Source organism: Mustelus asterias, chromosome 3 (genome assembly GCF_964213995.1).
Source record: "Mustelus asterias chromosome 3, sMusAst1.hap1.1, whole genome shotgun sequence".
Taxonomy (NCBI): domain Eukaryota; kingdom Metazoa; phylum Chordata; class Chondrichthyes; order Carcharhiniformes; family Triakidae; genus Mustelus; species Mustelus asterias.
Genome location: NC_135803.1, coordinates 74,234,659 through 74,259,499, shown reverse-complemented (window position 1 = coordinate 74,259,499; position 24,841 = coordinate 74,234,659). Strand labels below are relative to the sequence as shown.

The 24,841-nt window shown below is 46.8% G+C and overlaps 1 protein-coding gene across 1 annotated transcript; it reads right to left on the bottom strand.

The window, feature by feature from the left end:
* Positions 1 to 2,945: 2,945 nt before the first annotated feature.
* Positions 2,946 to 20,209, bottom strand: LOC144491835 (transmembrane 4 L6 family member 5-like). The gene is made up of 4 exons (XM_078210129.1): positions 20,033 to 20,209; positions 12,851 to 12,928; positions 8,431 to 8,606; positions 2,946 to 3,123 (listed from the first exon to the last, which is right to left on the bottom strand). Exons 1-4 carry the CDS (start codon positions 20,207 to 20,209, stop codon positions 2,946 to 2,948), a joined length of 609 nt encoding a protein of 202 aa, XP_078066255.1.
* Between the last annotated feature and the right edge of the window lie 4,632 nt (positions 20,210 to 24,841).

Here is a 24,841-nt window from a genome sequence, read left to right as displayed (position 1 = left end):
TAAAGCTCAGGATGGTGTAGCGTAGTGGTAATCTACACTAATTAGTGGTTCACTAATGTCCTTTTGGGAAGGAAATCTGCTGTCCTTACCTGGTCTGGCCTACATGTGACTTAAGACCCACAGTAATGTGGTTGACTTTTAACTGCCCTCTGAAATGGCCCATCAAGCCACTCAGTTCAAAGGCAATTAGGGATGTCAGTGACACCCACGTCACAACAGGAAAAAATAAAGCTGAAGGCATGACCATCAATGATGTAGCAATTAAGATGGGAGCAAGAGTTGAGAAGTGGAAAGGTGCAGATATCTCAGCAGTTTGTTGTGCTGGAGGAGGTTACAGAATTAAGGAGGGGTGAGAATTGGCAGGATTAGAAACAAGGATGGGAGTTTTAAATTTGAGGTGTTGGTGGACTGGTATCTGTGAAGGTCTGTAAACACAGCAGTGAGTGTGAGTGGGACTTGGTGCAACTAGGGTACGAGCAGCAGAGATTTGGGCAAGATTAAATTTACAGATGATGCAAGGTCAGCCAGGAGATATAGAATAGTTTAGAGGTGACACCAGTATGGTTGAAGGTTTTAGTGAGATAGGTACAGAGACAAGCAATGATACAGAAGTGGAAGTAAACAGTTTTAGGGACGGAATGACTGGGGTGGGGGCGGGGGGAGATCTGCTTGGGGTCTAATAGAATAAATGAGACATTACCAACTAGGCTACAGACCAAGTGCTGGAAAATGGGATTAGAATAGATAGGGTGTTTGCTGGCTGGGGCAGACATGATGGGCCGAAGAGCCTCTTTATGAACTGTAAGGATTCTATGGTTCTAATATCTTCTCGTGTTGTGAGGGTTCAGAGGTATTGTGGTACATCACCCAAAAGATCTGATGAAGCATGGTGAACAGTCTGTAATTATCAACAGTTGTAACTGTGATAGTGTGTTTTGCTAATATCTGGCCTTTATTGGTCCCTGAATGTCTATTTTTTTGATGGACCAGTTACTGTAACGTGGTTGAGAAGGGGTTCATGTAGTTTTTGGACCAATTCGGAATTCTGATGGCCTCTAACTATTTGCCACAGTTCAGTTAATAACTGGGTTTAATATTCATGTTTAATTAAAAACAGAAAATGCAGGTAAATTCATCAGGACAGGCAGCATCTGCGGGGAGAGAAACAGTGTTAACAGCCGGAATTCTCCAACCCTTCACACCCTTCCACCGCTGCTGCCAGCGCGGACGGAGAATTTGACACTCAACAAAATCTCCGTTCACTGCAGTGCGACCCAAGGATCTTAATTTGATTTGATTTATTATGCTAGAATGTAGAGGAAAATCAACTTAATGCAAGATAGGTCCAAACAAAAGTCTGACAGCAGCAGGGAAGAAGCTGTTCTTGAGTCGGTTGGTACGTGACCTCAGACTTTTGTATTTTTTTCCCGAAGGAAGAAGGTGGAAGAGAGAATGTCTGGGGTGCGTGGGATCCTTAATTATGCTGGCTGCTTTGCCAAGGCAGCGGGAAGTGTAGACAGAGTCAGTGGATGGGAGGCTGGTTTGCATGATGGATTGGGCTACATTTACGACCTTTTGTAGTTCCTTGCGGTCTTGGGCAGAGCAGGAGCCATACCAAGCTGTGATACAACCAGAAAGAATGCTTTCTATGGTTGGTGAGAGTCGTAGCTGACATGCCAAATTTCCTCAGTCTTCTGAGAAAGTAGAGGCATTGGTGGGCTTTCTTAACTATAGTTTCAGCATGGGGGGACCAGGACAGGTTATTGGTGATCTGGACACCTAAAAACTTGAAGCCCTTTCTATTTCGTCCCCATTGATATAGAGAGGGGCATGTTCTCCTTTACGCTTCCTGAAGTCGATGACAATCTCCTCCGTTTTGTTGATGTTGAGGGAGAGATTATTGTTGCTGCACCAGTTCACCAGATTCTCTATCTCATTCCTGTACTCTGTCTCGTCATTGTTTGAGATCAGACCCACGATGGTGGTGTCGTCAGCAAACTTGAAAATCGAATTGGAGGGGAATTTGGCCACACAGTCATAGGTGTATAAGGAGTATAATAGGGGGCTGAGAACACAGCCTTATGGGGCACCGGTATTGAGGATGATCGTGGAGGAGGGGTTGTTGCCTATCCTTACTGATTGTGGTCTGCGGGTTAGGAAGTTCAGGATCCAGGCGCAGAGGGAGGTGCTGAGCTGAATTTGGAGATGAGTTGTGTGGAAATAGTGTTGAAGGCTGAGCTGTAGTCAATAAATAGGAGTCTGACATAAGTGTCCTTGTTATCTAGGTGTTCCAGGGTTGATGCAGGGCCAGGGAGATGGCTTCTGCTGTGGACCTCTTGCAGCGGTAGGCAAACTGTAGTGAATCCAGACAGTCTGGGAGGCTGGAATTGATTCGTGCCGTGACTAACCTTTCGAAGCACTTCATAATGAAGGATGTCAGAGCCACCGGCCAATAGTCATTAAGGCACGCTGCTTGGTTTTTCTTAGGGTAGTCTTCTTGAAGCAGATAGGGACCTCAGATTGTTGTAAAGAGAGGATTATTGTAAAGGATCCTGCTGCCGTGAATGGCTGGAGAATCCCCCCCAACATTCCTAGTCTGAATGTCACAGATATGAAATGTTAAACCTGTTTATCTCCCTCCACAGATGCTGCCTGACCTTCTGAGTATTTCCAACACTTTTTTTGCTTTGATTTCAGATTTCCACAGTATGTGACTTTTTGATTAATATTTCTGTCTTTTGGGTTCCAATTCAGTATCTTAACATCCTGTTCCATTAGGCAGATTGAGCAGAGCATTGACTGCACACGGTTCAAAAATCAGATTTAGGAGAATGAGGAGGATTGGGGGGAGGGACTGTATCAAGTTGCTCAGGTTTGGTCAATCTCCTTGTGTAACAGCTTCATCCAATATTAGCATAAGGCAGCACCCGGCCACACATTTCCTTCTAACATCGACCAACAATACAACCCACCAATCCATTTATTAACTGCATGCTGCACAGAAGAACCTCCAGGCTGCTGACGAACATTAGTGTGGAAAAGAGGATGATGTTCCACAGCACAATGTTCTGAGGTTTTTCACACATTGTCCAGAGTGAATGGTTGCGCAGGTAATTTTCAGAACTGTAGAAAAAATATGAAAGCACAGCAAACAGTTAGGTCCCAGGTTACACAAGAGATCAAAAAACCATTCACACATGATCATGAGAAATTAGGCCATCTCTGATTTATCCGATTGTTATACCGAGCTCTGATCAATTGGTGTAAGTAATTAACCCGAAAAGAGATGATACAAATATACAAATCTATTGGAATTCTTTGAGGATGTAACTAGTAGAATTGACAGAAAAACCAGTGGATGTGGTTTATTTAGACTTGCGACAAGGTCTCACATAACAGACGACTATGCAAAGTTAAAGCACATGGGATTGCAGATAACGTCTTGAGATGGTTGGAAAACTGGTTAGCAGATAGGAAGCAAAGAGTTGGCATAAATGGGTCATAGTGAGGTACCGCAGGGATCTGTGCTAGGACACCAACTGTTCACATTATATATTAACGATTTGGAAGAGGGAACTGAATGTATTATCTCCAAATTTGAAGATGATACAAAGTTGGGTGAAAAGTGAGCTGTGAAGAAGATGCAGAGATGCTTCAGCGTGATTTGGACAGGCTGAGCATGTGAGCAAAGAACATAGAACATAGAACATAGAACATAGAACATAGAACATAGAACATAGAACAGTACAGCACAGAACAGGCCCTTCGGCCCACGATGTTGTGCCGAGCTTTATCTGAAACCAAGATCAAGCTATCCCACTCCCTATCATCCTGGTGTGCTCCATGTGCCTATCCAATAACCGCTTAAATGTTTCTAAAGTGTCTGACTCCACTATCACTGCAGGCAGTCCATTCCACACCCCAACCACTCTCTGCGTAAAGAACCTACCTCTGATATCCGTCCTGTATCTCCCACCACGAACCCTATAGTTATGCCCCCTTGTAATAGCTCCATCCACCCGAGGAAATAGTCTTTGAACGTTCACTCTATCTATCCCCTTCATCATTTTATACACCTCTATTAAGTCTCCCCTCAGCCTCCTCCGCTCCAGAGAGAACAGCCCTAGCTCCCTCAACCTTTCCTCATATGACCTACCCTCCAAACCAGGCAGCATCCTGGTAAATCTCCTCTGCACTCTTTCCAGCGCTTCCACATCCTTCTTATAGTGAGGTGACCAGAACTGCACACAATATTCCAAATGTGGTCTCACCAAGGTCCTGTACAGTTGCAGCATAACCCCACGGCTCTTAAACTCCAACCCCCTGTTAATAAAAGCTAACACACTATAGGCCTTCTTCACAGCTCTATCCACTTGACTGGCAACCTTTAGAGATCTGTGGATATGGACCCCAAGATCTCTCTGTTCCTCCACAGTCTTCAGAACCCTACCTTTGACCCTGTAATCCACATTTAAATTTGTCCTACCAAAATGAATCACCTCACATTTATCAGGGTTAAACTCCATTTGCCATTTTTCAGCCCAGCTTTGCATCCTATCTATGTCTCTTTGCAGCCTACAACAGCCCTCCACCTCATCCACTACTCCACCAATCTTGGTGTCATCAGCAAATTTACTGATCCACCCTTCAGCCCCCTCCTCTAAGTCATTAATAAAAATCACAAAGAGCAGAGGACCAAGCACTGATCCCTGCGGCACACCGCTAGCAACCTGCCTCCAATCCGAAAATTTTCCATCGACCACCACCCTCTGTCTTCGGTCAGACAGCCAGTTACCTATCCAATCGGCCAACTTTCCCTCTATCCCACACCTCCTCACTTTCATCATAAGCCGACCATGGGGGACCTTATCAAACGCCTTACTAAAATCCATGTATATGACATCAACTGCCCTACCTTCATCAACACACTTAGTTACCTCCTCAAAAAATTCTATCAAATTTGTGAGGCACGACTTGCCCTTCACGAATCCGTGCTGACTATCTCGGATTAATCCGCATCTTTCTAAATGGTCGTAAATCCCATCCCTAAGGACCCTTTCCATCAATTTACCAACCACCGAAGTAAGACTAACCGGTCTATAATTACCAGGGTCATTTCTATTCCATTTCTTAAACAGAGGAACAACATTCGCCATTCTCCAGTCCTCTGGCACCATCCCCGTGGACAGCGAGGACCCAAAGATCAAAGCCAAAGGCTCTGCAATCTCATCCCTTGCCTCCCACAGAATCCTAGGATACATTTCATCAGGCCCAGGGGACTTATCGACCTTCAGTTTATTCAAAACTGCCAAGACATCCTCCCTCCGAACATCTATTTCCTCCAGCCTATTAGCCTGTAACACCTTCTCTTCCTCAAAAACATGGCCCCTCTCCTTGGTGAACACTGAAGAAAAGTATTCATTCATCACCTCGCCTATCTCTACTGACTCCATACACAAGTTCCCACTAATGTCCTTGACCGGCCCTAACCTCACCCTGGTCATTCTTTTATTCCTCACATAAGAGTAAAAAGCCTTGGGGTTTTCCTTGATCCGACCCGCCAAGGACTTCTCATGTCCCCTCCTAGCTCTCCTAAGCCCCTTTTTCAGCTCATTCCTTGCTAACTTGTAACCCTCAATCGAGCCATCTGAACCTTGTTTCCTCATCCCTCCATAAGCTTCCCTCTTCCTTTTCACAAGACATTCCACCTCTTTTGTGAACCATGGTTCCCTCACTCGGCCATTTCCTCCCTGCCTGACAGGAACATACCTATCAAGGACATCGAGTATTTGTTCCTTGAAAAAGTTCCACTTTTCATTAGTTCCTTTCTCTGACAGTTTCTGTTCCCAACTTATGCCCCCTAATTCTTGCCTAATCACATCATAATTACCCCTCCCCCAATTGTAAACCTTGCCCTGCCGTACGGCCCTATCCCTCTCCATTGCAATAACAAAAGACACCGAATTGTGGTCACTATCTCCAAATTGCTCTCCCACAAGCAAATCTAACACTTGGCCCGGTTCATTTCCCAGTACCAAATCCAATGTGGCCTCACCTCTAGTCGGCCCATCCACATATTGTGTCAGGAAACCCTCCCGCACACACTGCACAAAAACTGCCCCATCCAAACTATTTGACCTACAAAGGTTCCAATCAATATTTGGAAAGTTAAAGTCCCCCATGACAACTACCCTGTGACCCCCACACATATCCATAATCTGCTTAGCAATTTCTTCCTCCACATCTCTATTACTATTTGGGGGCCTATAGTAAACTCCTAGCAACGTGACTGCTCCTTTCCTATTTCTAACTTCAGCCCATATTACCTCAGTGTGCAGATCCCCCACGACGTGCCTTTCCGCAGCCGTTAAACTATCCTTGATTAACAATGCCACTCCTCCACCTCTTTTACCAGCTTCCCTACACTTAGTGAAACATCTATACCCCGGAACGTCCAACAACCATTCCTGTCCTTGTTCTACCCACGTCTCCGTAATGGCCACAACATCGTAGTCCCAAGTACCAATCCACGCCCCAAGTTCATCTACCTTGTTCCGGATGCTCCTTGCATTGAAGTAGACACACTTCAACCCACCTTCCTGTCTACCAGTACCCCCCTTGACCCTGATACCTTCCCCAATACCTCACCACCCTCACTGACTTCTGGACTACAACTCCCTTTCCCACTCCCCTGACAAATTAGTTTAAACCCCCCTGAAGAGCCGTAACAAATTTCCCTCCGAGGATATTGGTGCCCCTCTGGTTCAGGTGCACCCCGTCCTGTTTGTACAGGTCCCACCTTCCCCAGAACGTGTTCCAATTATCCACGTATCTGAAACCCTCCCTCCTACACCATCCCTGCAACCACATATTTAACTGCACTCTCTCCCTGTTCCTCAACTCGCTATCACGTGGTACCGGCAACGTACCAGAGATGACCACATGTTTCATCTTGGCTCTCAGCTTCCAGCCCAGCTCCAGAAATTCCTGCTTTAAATCCCCGTCCCTTCTCTTACCTATGTCATTGGTACCAATGTGCACCACGACTTGTGACTGTTTCCCCTCCCCCTTCAGAATCTGGAAAACACGGTCTGAGACATCACGGACCTTGGCATCCGGTAGGCAACATACCATCCGTGAGTCTCTTTTGCTGCCACAGAACCGCCTATCTATCCCTCTAACTAACGAGTCCCCAATAACTATCGCCCTCCCGCTCTCCCCCTTTCCCTCCCGAGCCACAGAGACGGACACAGTGCTGGAGATCCTCTCACTGCGGCTCCCCACTGGTATGTCATCCCCCTCAACTGTATCCAAAGCGGAATACTTGTTGCTAAGGGGAACGACCACCGGGGATCCCTGCACGGACTGCTTCCTCCCAGCCCCTCTCACCGTCACCCATCTGTTTTCAATCCTCGGAGTAACTGTATTCCTAAAGCTTGTGTCTATGGCCATCTCTGCGTCCCTGATGATCCTAAGTTCATCCAACTCCAGCATATGCATGGGAAGATGCAGTATAATGTGGATGAATGTGAGGTTATCCATTTTGGTAGCAATAATAGGAAGACACATTATTACTTGAGTGGGTGTAAATTGAAAGAGGTGGATACTCAGCGAGACCTTGGTATCCTCCTGCATCAGTTGCTGAAAGTAAGTGCATAGGTACAGTAGGCGGTAAAGAAGGCAAATGGTATGTTGGCCTTCAGAGTGAGAGGATTTGAGTAGAGGGATAGGGATATTTTGCTGCAACTGTATAGGGCATTGGTGAGGCCACACCTGGAGTTTTGGTGACCTTATCTGAGGAAGGATGTCCTTGCTATAGAGGGAGTACAGCGAAGGTTTACCTGATCCCTGGGTTGGTAGGTCTGTCATATGGGGAGAGATTAAGTTGGTTATATTCACTGGAGTTTAGAAGAGAGAGAGGGGATCTCATAGAAAGTTATAAAATTCCAACAGGGTTAGACAGGGTAGATTCAGAAAGAATGTTCCCAATGGTGGGGGGAGTCCAGAACTAGGGGTAATAGTTTGAGGATAAGGGGTAAACCTTTTAGAACTGAGGTGAGAAGAAACTTCTTCACCCAGAGGGTGGTGAATCTGTGGAATTCACGATCACAGAATGTAGTTGAGGCCAAAACGCTGTCTGATTTCAAGAAGAAATTAGATATAGCTGTTGGGGCTAAAGGAATCAAGGGAAATGGTGGGAAGGGGGAATCAGGATATTGGATTCGATGATCAGCCATGATCAAAACGAATGGCAGAACAGGCTCGAAGAGCCAAATGGCCTACTCCTGCTTCTAGTTTCTATGTTTCTAAATACTTATGGGATTTGTTTATAGTGAAAGAACATTTGATGGAATGGTGCTTTAGTAACAATTCTCATTTATTGAAGACAGTCTTGTTCATAGCTAACAAACATAGCATCCTTCACATTACCTGGCACGCATGTTCCTGTTGACAAATGGATAACCCCATAGCTGAACCTGGGTCTTGTTGGATAAAGTGGTATTAAATAAACAGAAGGGCCCATTCACAAGTCCAAGAGTAGATGCACCAAAGCATGTACTTGAGCCAATGATAGCTAGTGTGGACCAAGTGACAGAGATAAACATCTGTGGACAGAAAGAAGAACAGTTGCTCAATCTATGTATGCTCTCTATTCCCTGACTGGTTTTCTCAAAGCCTCCTCTAATTACCTTTTAGCTCCAGTGTATCTGGACCATTTAAGCAGCAAAGAATACAAATGTCTGGGTTCCAAGTGTATTGAGCACACATGTGCCTGTGTGATTTTGTGATTGTGTATAAGCCAGTGTGTGCACATGGGTGAGTGTATTTTGTGTGTGTGTATATGTGTGTGTGTATGTGAGTCACATGTATGTGTTTGTGTGTGCATGAGGGAGTGTGTGTATGAGAAACAGAGTGTGTGTGTTCGAGAGAGTGCGAGAGAGAGAGCGCGCGCGCCCGAGGGAGGGGGCGCGCGCGCCCGAGGGAGGGGGCGCGCGCGCCCGAGGGAGGGGGCGCGCGCGCCCGAGGGAGGGGGCGCGCGCGCCCGAGGGAGGGGGCGCGCGCGCCCGAGGGAGGGGGCGCGCGCGCCCGAGGGAGGGGGCGCGCGCGCCCGAGGGAGGGGGCGCGCGCGCCCGAGGGAGGGGGCGCGCGCGCCCGAGGGAGGGGGCGCGCGCGCCCGAGGGAGGGGGCGCGCGCGCCCGAGGGAGGGGGCGCGCGCGCCCGAGGGAGGGGGCGCGCGCGCCCGAGGGAGGGGGAGCGCGCGCCCGAGGGAGGGGGAGCGCGCGCCCGAGGGAGGGGGAGCGCGCGTCCGAGGGAGGGGGAGCGCGCGTCCGAGGGAGGGGGAGCGCGCGTCCGAGAGAGGGGGAGCGCGCGTCCGAGAGAGGGGGAGCGCGCGTCCGAGAGAGGGGGAGCGCGCGTCCGAGAGAGGGGGAGCGCGCGTCCGAGAGAGGGGGAGCGCGCGTCCGAGAGAGGGGGAGCGCGCGTCCGAGAGAGGGGGAGCGCGCGTCCGAGAGAGGGGGAGCGCGCGTCCGAGAGAGGGGGAGCGCGCGTCCGAGAGAGGGGGAGCGCGCGTCCGAGAGAGGGGGAGCGCGCGTCCGAGAGAGGGGGAGCGCGCGTCCGAGAGAGGGGGAGCGCGCGTCCGAGAGAGGGGGAGCGCGCGTCCGAGAGAGGGGGAGCGCGCGTCCGAGAGAGGGGGAGCGCGCGTCCGAGAGAGGGGGAGCGCGCGTCCGAGAGAGGGGGAGCGCGCGTCCGAGAGAGGGGGAGCGCGCGTCCGAGAGAGGGGGAGCGCGCGTCCGAGAGAGGGGGAGCGCGCGTCCGAGAGAGGGGGAGCGCGCGTCCGAGAGAGGGGGAGCGCGCGTCCGAGAGAGGGGGAGCGCGCGTCCGAGAGAGGGGGAGCGCGCGTCCGAGAGAGGGGGAGCGCGCGTCCGAGAGAGGGGGAGCGCGCGTCCGAGAGAGGGGGAGCGCGCGTCCGAGAGAGGGGGAGCGCGCGTTCGAGAGAGGAGGAGCGTGTTCAAGAGAGAGAGCGTCTGTTTGAGAGAGAGCGTGTGTTTGAGAGAGAGTGTGTTTGAGAGAGAGAGAGCGTGCGTTTGAGAGGGAGGGTGCGTGCGTTTGAGAGGGAGTGAGCGTGCGTTTGAGAGAGTGCGTGTGTTTGAGAGAGTGCGTGTGTTTGAGAGAGTGCGTGTGTTTGAGAGAGAGAGTGCGTGTGTTTGAGAGAGAGAGTGCGTGTGTTTGAGAGAGTGCGTGTTTGAGAGAGTGCGTGTGTTTGAGAGAGAGAGAGCGTGTGTTTGAGAGAGAGAGTGCGTGTGTTTGAGAGAGAGAGAGCGTGTGTTTGAGAGAGAGAGAGCGTGTGTTTGAGAGAGAGAGAGCGTGTGTTTGAGAGAGTGCGTGTGTTTGAGAGAGAGAGCGCGTGTGTTTGAGAGAGAGAGAGCGTGTGTTTGAGAGAGAGAGAGCGTGTGTTTGAGAGAGAGAGAGCGTGTGTTTGAGAGAGAGCGCGTGTTTGAGAGAGAGCGCGTGTTTGAGAGAGAGCGCGTGTTTGAGAGAGAGAGTGCGTGTGTTTGAGAGAGTGAGCGTGTGTTTGAGAGAGTGCGTGTGTTTGAGAGAGTGCGTGTGTTTGAGAGAGTGCGTGTGTTTGAGAGAGTGCGTGTGTTTGAGAGAGTGCGTGTGTTTGAGAGAGTGCGTGTGTTTGAGAGAGTGCGTGTGTTTGAGAGAGTGCGTGTGTTTGAGAGAGTGCGTGTGTTTGAGAGAGTGCGTGTGTTTGAGAGAGTGCGTGTGTTTGAGAGAGTGCGTGTGTTTGAGAGAGTGCGTGTGTTTGAGAGAGAGAGAGTGCGTGTGCTTGAGAGAGAGAGAGCGTGTGCTTGAGAGAGAGAGAGCGTGTGTTTGAGAGAGAGCGTGTGTTTGAGAGAGAGAGTGCGTGTGTTTGAGAGAGTGCGTGTGTTTGAGAGAGAGAGAGCGTGTGTTTGAGAGAGAGAGAGCGTGTGTTTGAGAGAGAGAGAGCGTGTGTTTGAGAGAGAGAGCGTGTGTTGGAGAGAGAGAGTGCGTGTGTTTGAGAGAGAGAGAGCGTGTGTTTGAGAGAGTGTGTGTGTTTGAGAGAGTGCGTGTGTTTGAGAGAGTGTGTGGGGCAATTCCCCCATCCCGCTATGCTGCTTTTTGAGTGCAGCGGGCTGGGAGATTCTGGTAGGGACCATTTTGCAGGCTCCTCGCTGGACTCCAGGGCCGAAGCATATCTCCCAGCGTCCGATTTCCAGCACCATCAGCTCCGCACCAGAAATCAGTGCAGAGTTGCATGATGTATGTAGTGCCTAATTTGCATACTATTTAAATGCTATTCGCAGGCCCGGAACTGAAGTGTCCAGGGCTGCTAGCATCTCCCCCCGCACCACCGCCCTAGCTCCAGCCCCCCCCCCGCCCCCTGCACCACCGCCCTAGCTCCAGCACCCCCCCCACCCACCCCCAACCCAGGAATGGTTCACTGCAATGGGGTATACAGTCGCTCCCCACTTGCAGGAAGCTGGCGGCCTGACCCCACTGGAGGGCTGGGGGCGAGAAACCGAGGCCCTGCAGGGGGTCAGACACTGGGGGCAAATGCCCCCTGGGCATTGGCACCCTGGCAATGCCAGCCTGGGCCCCCTGGCAGTACCTAAGGGGCAAAGTGCCAATGCCCAGGGAGCACCCTGGCACTGCCCACCAGGCTTGGGGCAAGGCCTCTGGGGAGAGATCGATGGGGTGGGGGTTCCCACTGACACTCTGCAGTCGGGATCGATGGGGGAGGAAGGCAAGTGATCAGGGCTGGACATCCGGGTGGGGGTGCAGCCTACTTGGGAGGTAGGGGGCTGTGGGGGGGAGGGGGATGGTTGGCATTGTGGTGGGGGGTTTGGGACTGCCGGTGGGGGGCCGGCAATTGGAGCTGCTGGCGGGAGGAGGGTCAGGCCTGGGCCCGGACATAGAACATAGCATATTACAGCGCAGTACAGGCCCTTCGGCCCTCGATGTTGCGCCGACCAGTGGAACCAATCTAAAGCCCCTCTAATCTACACTATTCCAATATCATCCATATGTTTATCCAATAGCCATTTGAATGCTCTTAATGTTGACGAGTCCACTACTGTTGCAGGCAGGGCATTCCACGCCCTTACTACTCTCTGAGTAAAGAACCTACCTCTAGCATCTGTCCTATATCTCTCACCCCTCAATTTAAAGCTATGTCCCCTCGGGCTAGCCAACACCATCCAAGGAAAAAGGCTCTCATTGTCCACCCTGTCTAATCCTCTGATCATCTTGTAAGCCTCTATTAAGTCACCTGTCCAGGAGACCAGCGATTGGGGGCTGGGGGGGAAATCGCACAGCTGGCAGGTTGGGAGGCCAGCAAACAGTGGCCACTGCACATGGACCGATCTCGGCGCTGTTAGATTGGCGCATGAGCAGTGGCCCGCTCAGCGCTACGCTGCTGCCTCTCCAATGGGAATAGGCCCATCCCACAGATTTTTAACGGGATTCACGCTTGGGCTCTCTGCAGTGCACAGAGTGTGGGAGATCCATTTTTAAATTCCCAATGAAAAACCCAGCGTGATTGAGGACTGAGATCAGGACTGAGACCCACACACCCCATCAATGTAATCATTGCAGTCCCACACACCCCATCAATGTAATCATTACAGTCCCACACACCCCAATGTAATCATTACAGTCAACGTGATTATTACAGAGCCCCACAAATCCTGTTAATTCTTGCTGTTATTAAGGTGAGTATTTATGTTGCATTTCAAATGTGACAATGAGTTTGAAAGAATAATCTCTCCAGAATGTAATCAGTTAGACTCTAATACAAGGAGAAAACAATCGTACTGAGGCTTACCTTAATCCTTGGGCTCCTGCAGAAACAGCAGCACCAGTTAGCAGCAGCAGCCTGCATGGACAGTGCAGCCAGAATCACCTGAGAAGAACAAAGTTGCAGAGCCACAGCCTCAGTCCACAAGCACTGGGGAATCAGCACAAACCCTCTGTCTTTACAGAATCATCATTACAAACCATCTCTATCCTCACACAGTTGGGGGGTTGGGAAAGAGACCTAATTTTCTGTTTTTAATCTTACTATTGTACCTGTTGGAGGCTTATACATTGGCTGTACTGTAGTGCTTTGTCCATAGGAGATTGTGATTGGACTAAACTTCAGGACAACGTATGTTATCAATCCATTAAATAAAGTAGACTCTACAATTACTCCTGGACACTTATACCCATATTCAATCTTAGTGTAAACTCAAGGTGTCTGACTTTCCATAATTAATGTTGACCATGAACAATGATCATGTGCCACGAGTGTTACTCTTGGTGACACTCTGGTTAGTCACATGCACTAACTTCAGCTCATTTTCTCAGGCCGTGTGACTGAGTAATGGAACCACACACCCACATGCCGTGTCTATTACTCAAATATTTATTTATTTATTAATGTATTTTTAGTATTTGGGTTCCCAGTATCACCATATATGACCAATACATTGAACACTAACTAATACAGGAGGTGTTCAATGTCCTTTGACTTCAGCCTTTTGAGTCCATTGCTGCTCCTAGTTTGGCCTCAACTGTAAATGTAACCAATCTGGATTGAGTTTCAATGCGTGAGTTATTAACATGAACAGAAAATGCTGGAAAAACTCGGCAGGTCTGGTGGCATCTGTAGGGAGGGAAAACAGAGTTTTTTCAAGTTATTGATGTTGTTCTTAAAAAATCAAATAATCCCACCCTGTAGCTCACTCTGTAATTTCCTCTTCCCTCCCACGAATCACTATCAGAGGTTTCCACCCTTCAGCTAGAAAGAAACCCAGGTTTCTTTGCCCTGAATCCTCACAGCTTTTGAGTTTTTCATATGGAATTATGTCCAATGTCTTTTGAAAGGAGAAGGGGAATAGCATTCTGAGCTTTATTGTGGCCTGACTGTTTTGTCACTTCCTCAGAGTGATTGAGAAGGTTGGGTCAGCTGGCAAGTACCCTGCTCTTTAACTAGAAAACAGGATATGCTCAACTGTACTTCTGAAAGTTAATTCTGCAATTTTACACAGCAGCAAGGCTCATAGAGCCGCCTGTTTATAGAATCCCTACAGTGCAGAAGGAGGCCATTCGGCCCATTGAGTCTGCACCAGTGCTCTGACAGAGAATCTTAGTCAGGCCCTCGCCCCTGCCCTATCTCTGTAACCCCACACATTTACTATGGCCAATCCACGCAACATGCACATCTTTGGACTGTGGGAGGAAACCGGAGCATCCAGAGGAAACCCACGCAGATACAGGGAGTACGTGCAAACTCCACACACAAAGTTACCTGAGGCTGGAATTGAATCCAGGTCCCAGGCACTGTGAGGCAGTAGTGTTAACCACTGTGCCACTGGGCACCTCCGTAGCTTTCACTGACTTCTTCAATGATTGAGTGTCTTACAAATCTCTTTCCAGTACTTCTGAACCCTTTGGGGATAAATATATTCAGATCAAGGAGATTTATTTGATTTAAACTCTTTCAACTGACCTATGAATTCCACCTCACTACTATTGAAGTTATAAATATCTCTTTGAACATAGAACAGTACAGCACAGAACAGGCCCTTCAGCCCACGATGTTGTGCCGAGCTTTATCTGAAACCAAGATCAAGCTATCCCACTCCCTATCATCCTGGTGTGCTCCATGTGCCTATCCAATAACCGCTTAAATGTTCCTAAAGTGTCTGACTCCACTATCACTGCAGGCAGTCCATTCCACACCCCAACCACTCTCTGCGTAAAGAACCTACCTCTGATATCCTTCCTATATCTCCCACCACGAACCCTATAGTTATGCCCCCTTGTAATAGCTCCATCCACCCAAGGAAATAGTCTTTGAACGTTCACTCTATCTATCCCCTTCATCATTTTATAAACCTCTATTAAGTCTCCCCTCAGCCTCCTCCGCTCCAGAGAGAACAGCCCCAGCTCCCTCAACCTTTCCTCATAAGACCTACCCTCCAAACCAGGCAGCATCCTGGTAAATCTCCTCTGCACTCTTTCCAGCGCTTCCACATCCTTCTTATAGTGAGGTGACCAGAACTGCACACAATATTCCAAAAGTGGTCTCACCAAGGTCCTGTACAGTTGCAGCATAACCCCACGGCTCTTAAACTCCAACCCCCTGTTAATAAAAGCTAACACACTATAGGCCTTCTTCACAGCTCTATCCACTTGAGTGGCAACCTTTAGAGATCTGTGGATATGGACCCCAAGATCTCCCTGTTCCTCCACAGTCTTCAGAACCCTACCTTTGACCCTGTAATCCACATTTAAATTAGTCCTACCAAAATGAATCACCTCACATTTATCAGGGTTAAACTCCATTTGCCATTTTTCAGCCCAGCTTTGCATCCTATCTATGTCTCTTTGCAGCCTACAACAGCCCTCCACCTCATCCACTACTCCACCAATCTTGGTGTCATCAGCAAATTTACTGATCCACCCTTCAGCCCCCTCCTCTAAGTCATTAATAAAAATCACAATGAGCAGAGGACCAAGCACTGATCCCTGTGGCACTCCGCTAGCAACCTGCTTCCAATCGGAAAATTTTCCATCCACCACCACCCTCTGTCTTCGATCAGACAGCCAGTTACCTATCCAATCGGCCAACTTTTCCTCTATCCCACACCTCCTCACTTTCATCATAAGCCGACCATGGGGGACCTTATCAAATGCCTTACTAAAATCCATGTATATGACATCAACTGCCCTACCTTCATCAACACACTTAGTTACCTCCTCAAAAAATTCTATCAAATTTGTGAGGCACGACTTGCCCTTCACGAATCCGTGCTGACTATCTCGGATTAATCCGCATCTTTCTAAATGGTCGTAAATCCCATCCCTAAGGACCTTTTCCATCAATTTACCAACCACCGAAGTAAGACTAACCGGTCTATAATTACCAGGGTCATTTCTATTCCCTTTCTTAAACAGAGGAACAACATTCGCCATTCTCCAGTCCTCTGGCACCATCCCCGTGGACAGTGAGGACGCAAAGATCAAAGCCAAAGGCTCTGCAATCTCATCCCTTGCCTCCCAAAGAATTTTGGTGGTCTTTTTTAAGGGAGTTGGATGTTCACATCTTTTATATTAAAGGATATGACCATTCAGCTGATATGCTGCCCTTTAGATTCCTCTTTGAACTGGTTTGTGCGTGATGCAGAACTCTTTCCCGAGTTATCCTGGATGTAAACTTAACTGAATGAGGATAAAGAAGGGGAAAAGCTGGCCCTGCATTCTGAAATCATTTGCCCACAGTTGCAAGCACTATTTCTGCAGAATTGATAATCACCGGAGGAGAAATGTGTCACTTGAGTCCAACCATTTAGTCATAACATTCTTAAACAATTGCACAGTGCTCCTTTCTGGTGACAGTATAGCCTCCCTTTATTGTTCCCCATTCATAAACTCATAAATAAATGAGCATACCTGTGGTGAACCATAGATGGTTACCACTATGGGTACTGAACCATAGATGGTTACCACTATGAGTACTGAACCATAGATGGTTACCACTATGGGTACTTGTACATATGTTACTCTTGTTACTGTTGGGGTTAGGGTTTGGGTGTTCCACCTGTTATTATTGTTTATGTGGTACACTCCGTTCGGCTCCGCCTTCTTACAGGAGTATAAAGATCACTGCTACTTCCTAGTAGCCCTTAGTCTGGGATAATATTGTTAAGTAGTGTGCTCCAATCTTGTTGTGAATAAAAGCCTTTATTCCCGAGTACGTCCTAGCCTCCCGTGTGAATCAATCGCGCATCAATACCCAAATCAGAAGGCCAAAGAGAAAATATTATTTTTTTAGGAAATGTAACCCATTTGTCTACTGTTCCCATGCAGTACTTATGAAAAATATACCTGTCCAAATTTAGCAGCCCTCCGAGTCAAACTTTGTATTGAAAATACAATAGAGTTTGAGGCACCAGTTTGAGTGGTGCACCATCTCATTTCTGGGGGCGAGATTTTTATACTTTGCTCTGCATGATGTTATCAGCACTCAGGTAACCAGGGTCCCCCTTATTGAACTCAGCACTTTGCAACAACGCCTCCTGTGAGGTTACTGCTTCAAAATAGTTACCACCTAGTATTCAAGAGACTTTGTGTTTGATCTAACCGGAGACCATGAGACTTAGTACAGCTTGGGAGCCCGCAAGCTTGTACAAAACTAAGGTGACAGTTTATGACGCAGCAGGTAAATATATACATAGATATAAACATGTAACCCCTTTGAATGGACCTGCTCATGAAAACATATCAGAAGCAGCAACTTATCTTTCATGTTGGTCCCTCATGGATCTGTGGTCTCCCACCACTACAGATTATACAAACCCGTTGTACAATCTCTCCACCTCCCCTCACCCCACTCCCCAACTGCTGTATCCCTCCAGCTCCGAGACCTTTCTCTCCCTCTCTCTCTCAGCATCTCTTCTGCTCAGACTTGTTTCTCTCTCTCCATCCCTCTTATCCTGAGACCCATTTCTCTCTCTCTTGCTTCTTCATTGTATCTGTATTTTCGCCACTCTCTGCTGATTCTAGTTCATGCACTGGGAAAATACATAACTCAGTAAAGTAAAAAATTTTAATACACAAAATATACATGCAACATATAAATTGCAATACGATACTAAACCATCATATAAATCAGACATTAGGTTTAGATACCAGAATTAATTTTAACCATTTATTTCGAGATATCCCTATAGCTATCAATTAGATAAACATTTTCTGAATGTTGCTTTATTCTAATTTTCCAATTAATTGCTGTCTAGTTTATTTTTAAATGTTCAATCAATTTTATCTTCAGTTATTTTTAATCAGGCATTGGATTTCCAACAGCAACAGGCTAACAATCATCTCTGTTGCACAGCCTAACTGGGGTAACTGTTCTTCTCCAGTATCTAATAGAGTGGATCAACTGTCCATTCTGAAACCTGCCTGCATGAGATTGAAATCAGGCAGGTGATCCACTCTGATCCGTCAACACCTCCCAATTGCGTAGAACCAACGTTTCGAGTCGAGATGCCCCTTCGTCATCCGGCTGCTCTGACAAAGGGTCATCTAGCCTCAAAACATTGGCTCTATTCTCTCCCGCAGATGCTGTCAGAGCTGCTGAGATTTTCCAACATTTTCTGTTTTTGCTTTTGATATTGGACAGTCAGGGGGGGCTCAAAACAAAACTGACATGAAAAATCAGGAACTGGTATTGTACAAGAATGTCCTACAGTTAGTAATGCCACCGCCCACTCTAATATCAGAGGGTGAGAGAGAGCAGTCAGGGGACATTGTTGGAGGAGGGTAAATGTTGGCAGGTTGGAGGGAAAGGGGGTGTTGGCTTGATGTAGAGCTCAGACAGAAGATGGTTGAGGGAGGGAAGAGGTATTGATGTGTAACAGACCCTGCTCTACTTAATTAAACAAAATCAAAATACTGCGGATGCTGGAAATCGGAAATAAGATCAGGAAGTGCTGGAAATGTGGAGAGAGAAAAACAGAGTTAACGTCACGTCTAGGGAGAGGCCCAGGAGAACAAAGGGAAAAGTCTGTGTTAGGGTGGAGGGCAGAAGAGACTAAATGACAAAAGGGTTGATGTTACAACGGCGGTTAGATTAGAAGGACTTTGATGAGAGGTGACCTGATAGAGGTGTATAAGATGTTGAGAGGTATTGATAGAGTGGATTCTCAGAGGCTTTTACCCAGGGCTGAAATGGTTGCCACAAGAGGTCACAGGTTTAGGGTGCTGGGGAGTAGGTACAGAGGAGATGTTAGGGGTAAGTTTTTCCACTCAGAGGGTGGTGGGTGCGTGGAATCGGCTGCCGGTAGTGGTGGTGGAGGTGGATTCGATAGGGTCTTTTAAGAGACTTTTGGATAAGTTCATGGAAGTTAGTAAGATAGGGGGTTATAGGTAAGTAGGTGGGGACATGTTCGGCGCAACTTGTGGGCCGAAAGGCCTGTTTGTGCTGTAGCTTTTCTATGTTCTATGTTCTACTGCAACACAAAGCAGGTTTCATTCTGTCCCCACTGATATATATCCCTCTCAATTCCAGCTCTCTACAATGTGATTGATGTTTCAAAATTCTTTCACCGTTTTTCTCACAGAAAGGACTTTTGGTGGGAAAAAGGGTCACCTCATAAGCAAAATGTATTATATTTTAAAAGAGGTTCTGTGATTTAATCAGGCCACCTGTGAGGATCCAACAGCCTTTGTAACTTGACAGCATTCCTGTGTTAATGAAGTGTTGGTTCGACCAGATATTCAACAACTCCTTCAACCCCTGGGAGACCCTTTGGAGGGCCCGCAGAGACGTGAAAGACGCTAAATAAATGCAAAGTACGCCTTTCTTCTGGGAGAAAACGGCAAACGGCACAAACCAGACACTCATTCGCCCTCCTGGAGTTTTACAAAAAAAACCCCAGTAAATTGGCTCTCCCGACCCCCACAATTAGAAACTACATTGCACCCATTTTACTAAAATATTGATTGGATACAGTATTTTTTAAAGCTGGGAAGGAAAGTAGAAAAGGGTCAGGAAGGTTCTTAGCGGCAGGAAAATTCGGTTTCTTACAAAGTAAACTCTGAGGTAATTAGAAGTGGAAGTGAGCTGTTAGCTGGTGAGCATCATTTTGTAAGATTCCACTATTCGGGAGAAGTGAGCCTATTTATAACAATCTTCCTCCTAAATGAGGGATTCCTATCAAGTCTTACCTCAGCAATGTCTGTCTGACCCACTTCAGATTCCGATGGTAGAAAGCCGAGAGGAATGTCTCATTCAGCCAGAAGTGGTTACAAAACTGTCCAGAATTGAACTGCTCCAAGCCACACTCAGTATATGAAGCAGCTTCCAGTTGATGAAGTGCCCCAGTTTGTACATAATCCATCCAGCTACAGAAACATTCTTGTTTCGCTGGAGCTCTCACCAGGCTTCCCCCCTCTCCCCCAACCTCCTGACCCTGGACCCTCCCAGACAATGAATTTAACTCGGATGATGTCTTACCATGATCCCACTGCCCCACAACCCGGGCAGGAAAAGGGCCTGCTCGGTGATATTTGCGTCCATCAGATACTCCGTTTGGCCATTTGGGAAGAGCAAGAAGCCGCCGGCGCCCATGGAGATGAGAGCCAGGGGTACCAGGGCTGTGCCAATACAGCGAGCACAGCGTCCAGGACACATCTCAGGTCACACACTGCAGCCTCTCCAAACTCCAGCTGGGACTCCTTGGGACTCCCAAGCCCAATAAAGCAGCTTCTCCTGTACTCACTGTGGGGCGGGGCTGGGATTGAGCAATGACTGAGCTGCACTGACCTCAGTAACTGGGGGAAGGAAAATAAAGGAGAGATTGTGATAGAGTAGGGGGCAGGGGAGATTAAATAAAGTATTGTTCCTTGCGCGCTATATAGACAAAACATCCTGTTCATAGAGAAGGAAAGGAGAGAGTGCAGAATGTAGTGTTACAGTCATAGCTAGGGTGTAAGAAAGATCAACTTAATGAGAGGTAGGTCCATTCAAGTCTGATGGCAGCAGGGAAGAAATTACCCTACAGAAGAAATCTAAAATCCCAAGATATTCTATAAGTATATCAATGGGAAGAGGATATCTAGGGAAAGAACAGGGGTCATTAGGACTAAGGGGACAATCTGTGATTGGAGCCAGAGGACATTGGTAGAGTGTTGAACGAATACTTCACATCCGTTTTCACCCAAGATAATGAGGAAGAAGGTATGGAATTCAGGAAGAGAGAATGTGAGGTTCTTGAGCAAATTAACATAGAAGGACAAAGGCTTGGAGGTGTTGGCAGACTTAAAAGTGGATAAATCTCCAAGTCCAGATGAATTGTGCCCTAAGCTGCTGTGGGAGGCAAAAGAGGAGATTGCAGGGGCTCTGATCCAAATTTTCACTCCCTCTTTGGCCACGGGGGAGGTACACACAGTAAGAAGTTTAACAACACCAGGTTAAAGTCCAACAGGTTTATTTGGTAGCAAAAGCCACACAAGCTTTCGGAGCTCCAAGCTCCTTCTTCAGGTGAGTGGGAATTCTGTTCACAAACCTGGTGTTGTTAAACTTCGTACTGTGTTTACCCCAGTCCAACGCCGGCATCTCCACATCATGGGGAGGTGACAGAAGACTGGAGAACAACTAATGTGATTCTGCTGTTAAGAAGAGTTGTAGAAATAAGCCAGGGAACTATAGATCACTGAGTCTCATGTCAGTGATAGGGAAAATATTGGAGAAAATTCTGAAGGAGAGCATCTATCTCCATTTGGAGTGGCAAGGCTTGATCACGGATAGTCAGCATAGCTGTGTCAGAGGAAGGTCATGCCTTATTTAATTTTTTGAGGGGCTGATCAGGTGTGTAGACGAGGGTAGTGCAGTTGATGCAGTTTATATGGATTTCAGCAAAGTCTTTGACAAGGTCCCACATGGCAGATTTGTAAATAAGGCAAATGGGATACAGGATAATTTGATAAAGTGGATTCAAAATTGGCTTAGTTCTACGAGATAGAGCGTGATAACAGAAGGCTGCTTTAGTGACTTGCCCTTATCAATCGAGGCATAGCTTGCAAAAGCAGGGAGGCCATGATGGAGTTGTATAGAACTTAAATGACCAAGCCAAGTTCCGCACACATGAGGACGGCCTCAACCGGGATCTTGGGTTCATGTCACACTATCTGTAACCCCCACAGCTGGTCTGGACTTGCAGAATCTCACTGGCTGTCCTGTCTGGAGACAATACACATCTCTTTAACCTGTGCTTAATGCTCCCTCCATTCACATTGTTTGTACCTTTAAGACTTGATTATCTGTAACGACTGCATTCCAATCATTATTCTGTAAATTGAGTTTGTGTCTCTGTATGCCCTGTTTGTGAGCATTTCTCCACTCCACCTGATGAAGGGGCAACGCTCCGAAAGCTAGTGGCATTTGCTACCAAATAAACCTGTTGGACTTTAACCTGGTGTTGTTAAACTTCTTACTGTGTTTACCCCAGTCCAACGCCGGCATCTCCACTTCATTTATTCCACATTCCCAGCATTTTTCAACGAGCAAACAGTTGGACATTGGTTCATGCTTCAGAGGTTCTAGGGTGGATGATCGTTGAGGCAGTTAGACCTCATCCATAGCTCTATGTAGCTGTGATAGTAAAGGAAGAGATCAGTACTGCAGTGAGAAAAGATGTGGGCACTGGAATCCAAGATGTACAATCAGTCTGGGTAGAAATAAGAAATAGCAAGGGAAAGAAGCCCCTTGTGGGTGTAACCTATAGGTCCCTAAACAGTAGTCCCGCAGTGGGACACAGTGTAAACCAAGAAATACAGAGAGCTTGTAAGAAAGTTATGGCAATGATCATAGATGATTTTAACATACATATTGACTGGAGTAATCAAATTAGCAAGGGTAGCCTCAAGGGAGAGTTCATCGAATGCATTAATGATTACTTTTTGGAGCAATATGTTGTGGAACCAACCAGGGAGCAGGCTATTCTAGATTTGATATTATGTAATGAGATGAGGCTAATAAATGATGTTCTAAGGATCCTCTAGGGAAGAGTGAACATAGCATGCTAGAATTTCAAATTCAGTTTGAGGGTGAGAAACTAGAGTCTCAACACCAGGATTCTGAAGTTAAACAAAATAAATTACATAGGCATGAGGACAGATTTGGCCCTAGTGGGTTGGGTAGGAAGACCAAAAGGTTGGACAGTTGATGAACAATGGCAGATATCTAAGGAGATATTTAAGTCCTCCCAACTAACAGAGAGGAGGAAAGGCGGAGGGGTGGAGAGAAGAGACACAGGACTTCCATGGCTAATCAAGGATAACAAAGACAAAAGCTAAGGCAAACCATATTGCAAAGGCCAGTGGCACACTGGAAGATTGAGAAGCTTTTAAAGATCAAAGGGTCACTAAAAAGTAATAAAAGAGCAAAGGTAAGTTAAAGAAAACTGGCGCAAAATATAAAAACGAACAGCAATAGTTTTAAAAAGTATACAAAGAATGAGAGTAGCTAAAGTGAATGTTGGTTCCTTGGAAGATGAGGTTGGGGAGTTAATAGTGGGGAATGCAGAAATGGCTGAGACACTAGATCAATATTTTGCCTCAGTTTTCATGGTGGAGGACACCAGCACCACCCCAATAGTAAAAGAAAATGCAGAGGTAATAGAAAGGGAGGAACTTAGAACTGTCACCACCACTAGGGGAAAAGTACTGAGCAAGCTATTGGAATTGAAGGCAGACAAGTCCCCAGGGCCTGATGGCCTACATCCTAGGGTTTTAAACAAAGTGACACTGGGGATACTGGATACATTGGTTACAATATTCCAAAATTCCCTGGATGCGGGAATGGTTCAGGTGGATAGGAAAAATGCTAATAAAACATACTATTCAAAAAGGGAGGGAGGCAAACCATAGGTCAATTCGTTTAACATCTGTCGCTGGGAAATTGTTAGAATGTTATAAAGGAAGTAATAACAAGGACATTTAGAAAGTCAAAATGCAACCATCAGAGTCAGCATGGTTTTATGAAGGATAAATCATGTTTGATTAATTTGCTTGAGTTCTTCAAAAATGTAACATGCAAGGTAGGTAATGGGGATCCTGTAGATGGACTTCCAGAAGGCACTTGATAAGGTGTTACACAAAAAGGTTAATTTACAAGATTAGTTCACATGGGATTAGGGGTAATTTATTCACTTGGATAGAGGACCGGCTAACTAACAGAAAGCAGTCAGTAAATGGGTCTTTGTTAGGTGGGCAAGATGTAACTAGTCGGGTGTTACAGGGTTCGGTCCTCGGGCCCCACCTATTTACAATCTATATTAATGACTTGGATGCAGGGATAGTAGATACCATAGCCAAATTTGCAGATGACACTAAAATAGGTTAGATAGTAAGCTGCAATAATTAATTTACAAATGGATATGGGTAGGTAAAGTGAATGGGGCAAAAGTTGGCAGACAGAATTTAACATGGATAAATATGGGGTTATCCATTTTGGCAGGAAAAATACAAAGGCAAATTATTAGCTAAATGGAGAAAAACTTGGGAATGCTTCAGTGCAGAGGGATCTGGGTGTCCTTGTGCATGAATTGCAGGAAATTAGTATACAGGTACTGCAGGTAATAAGGAAGGCAAATAGAAACTTGGCATTTACTGCTAAAGGAATACAATATAAAAGTAGTGAAGTGTTGCTGCTACTGTACAAAGCATTAGTGAAATAGCACTTAGAATATTGTGTATAGTTTTGGTTTTCTTATTTGAGGGGGGGGATGTAGTTGCATTGGAGACAGTTCAGAGGAAGTTCTCTAGATTAATTCCAGAGATGAGGGGTTTTACTTAGAGAGAGATTGGGCAGTTTAGGCCTATATGCCCTCGAGCTTAGAAGAATGAGAGGAAATCTAATTGAGATGTACATGATGATAAGGGGGATTGATAAAGTAGACGTGGAGAGAATGTTTCCTCTAGTAAAGCAATCTAGAACAAGAGGTCATAGTTTTAGGATAAGGGGGTAGCAGATTTCAAACAAAAATGAGGAGAAATTACTTCTCTTAAGTGTCATGAATCTGTGGAATTCACTACCTCAGAGCGTGGTGGATGCCAGGACATTGGGTGAATTTAAGGAAGAGGTGGACAGATTTTTAATTAGCAATGGGTTGAAGGGTTATGGTGAAGAGTCAGGTAAATGGAGTTGAGATCCAGATGAGATCAGCCATGACTGTATTGAATGGTGGAGCAGGCTCAACAATTGAGGAACAGTGGAGGACTTTCAAAGCGATTTTTCACAGTGCTCAGCAAAAATATATACCAG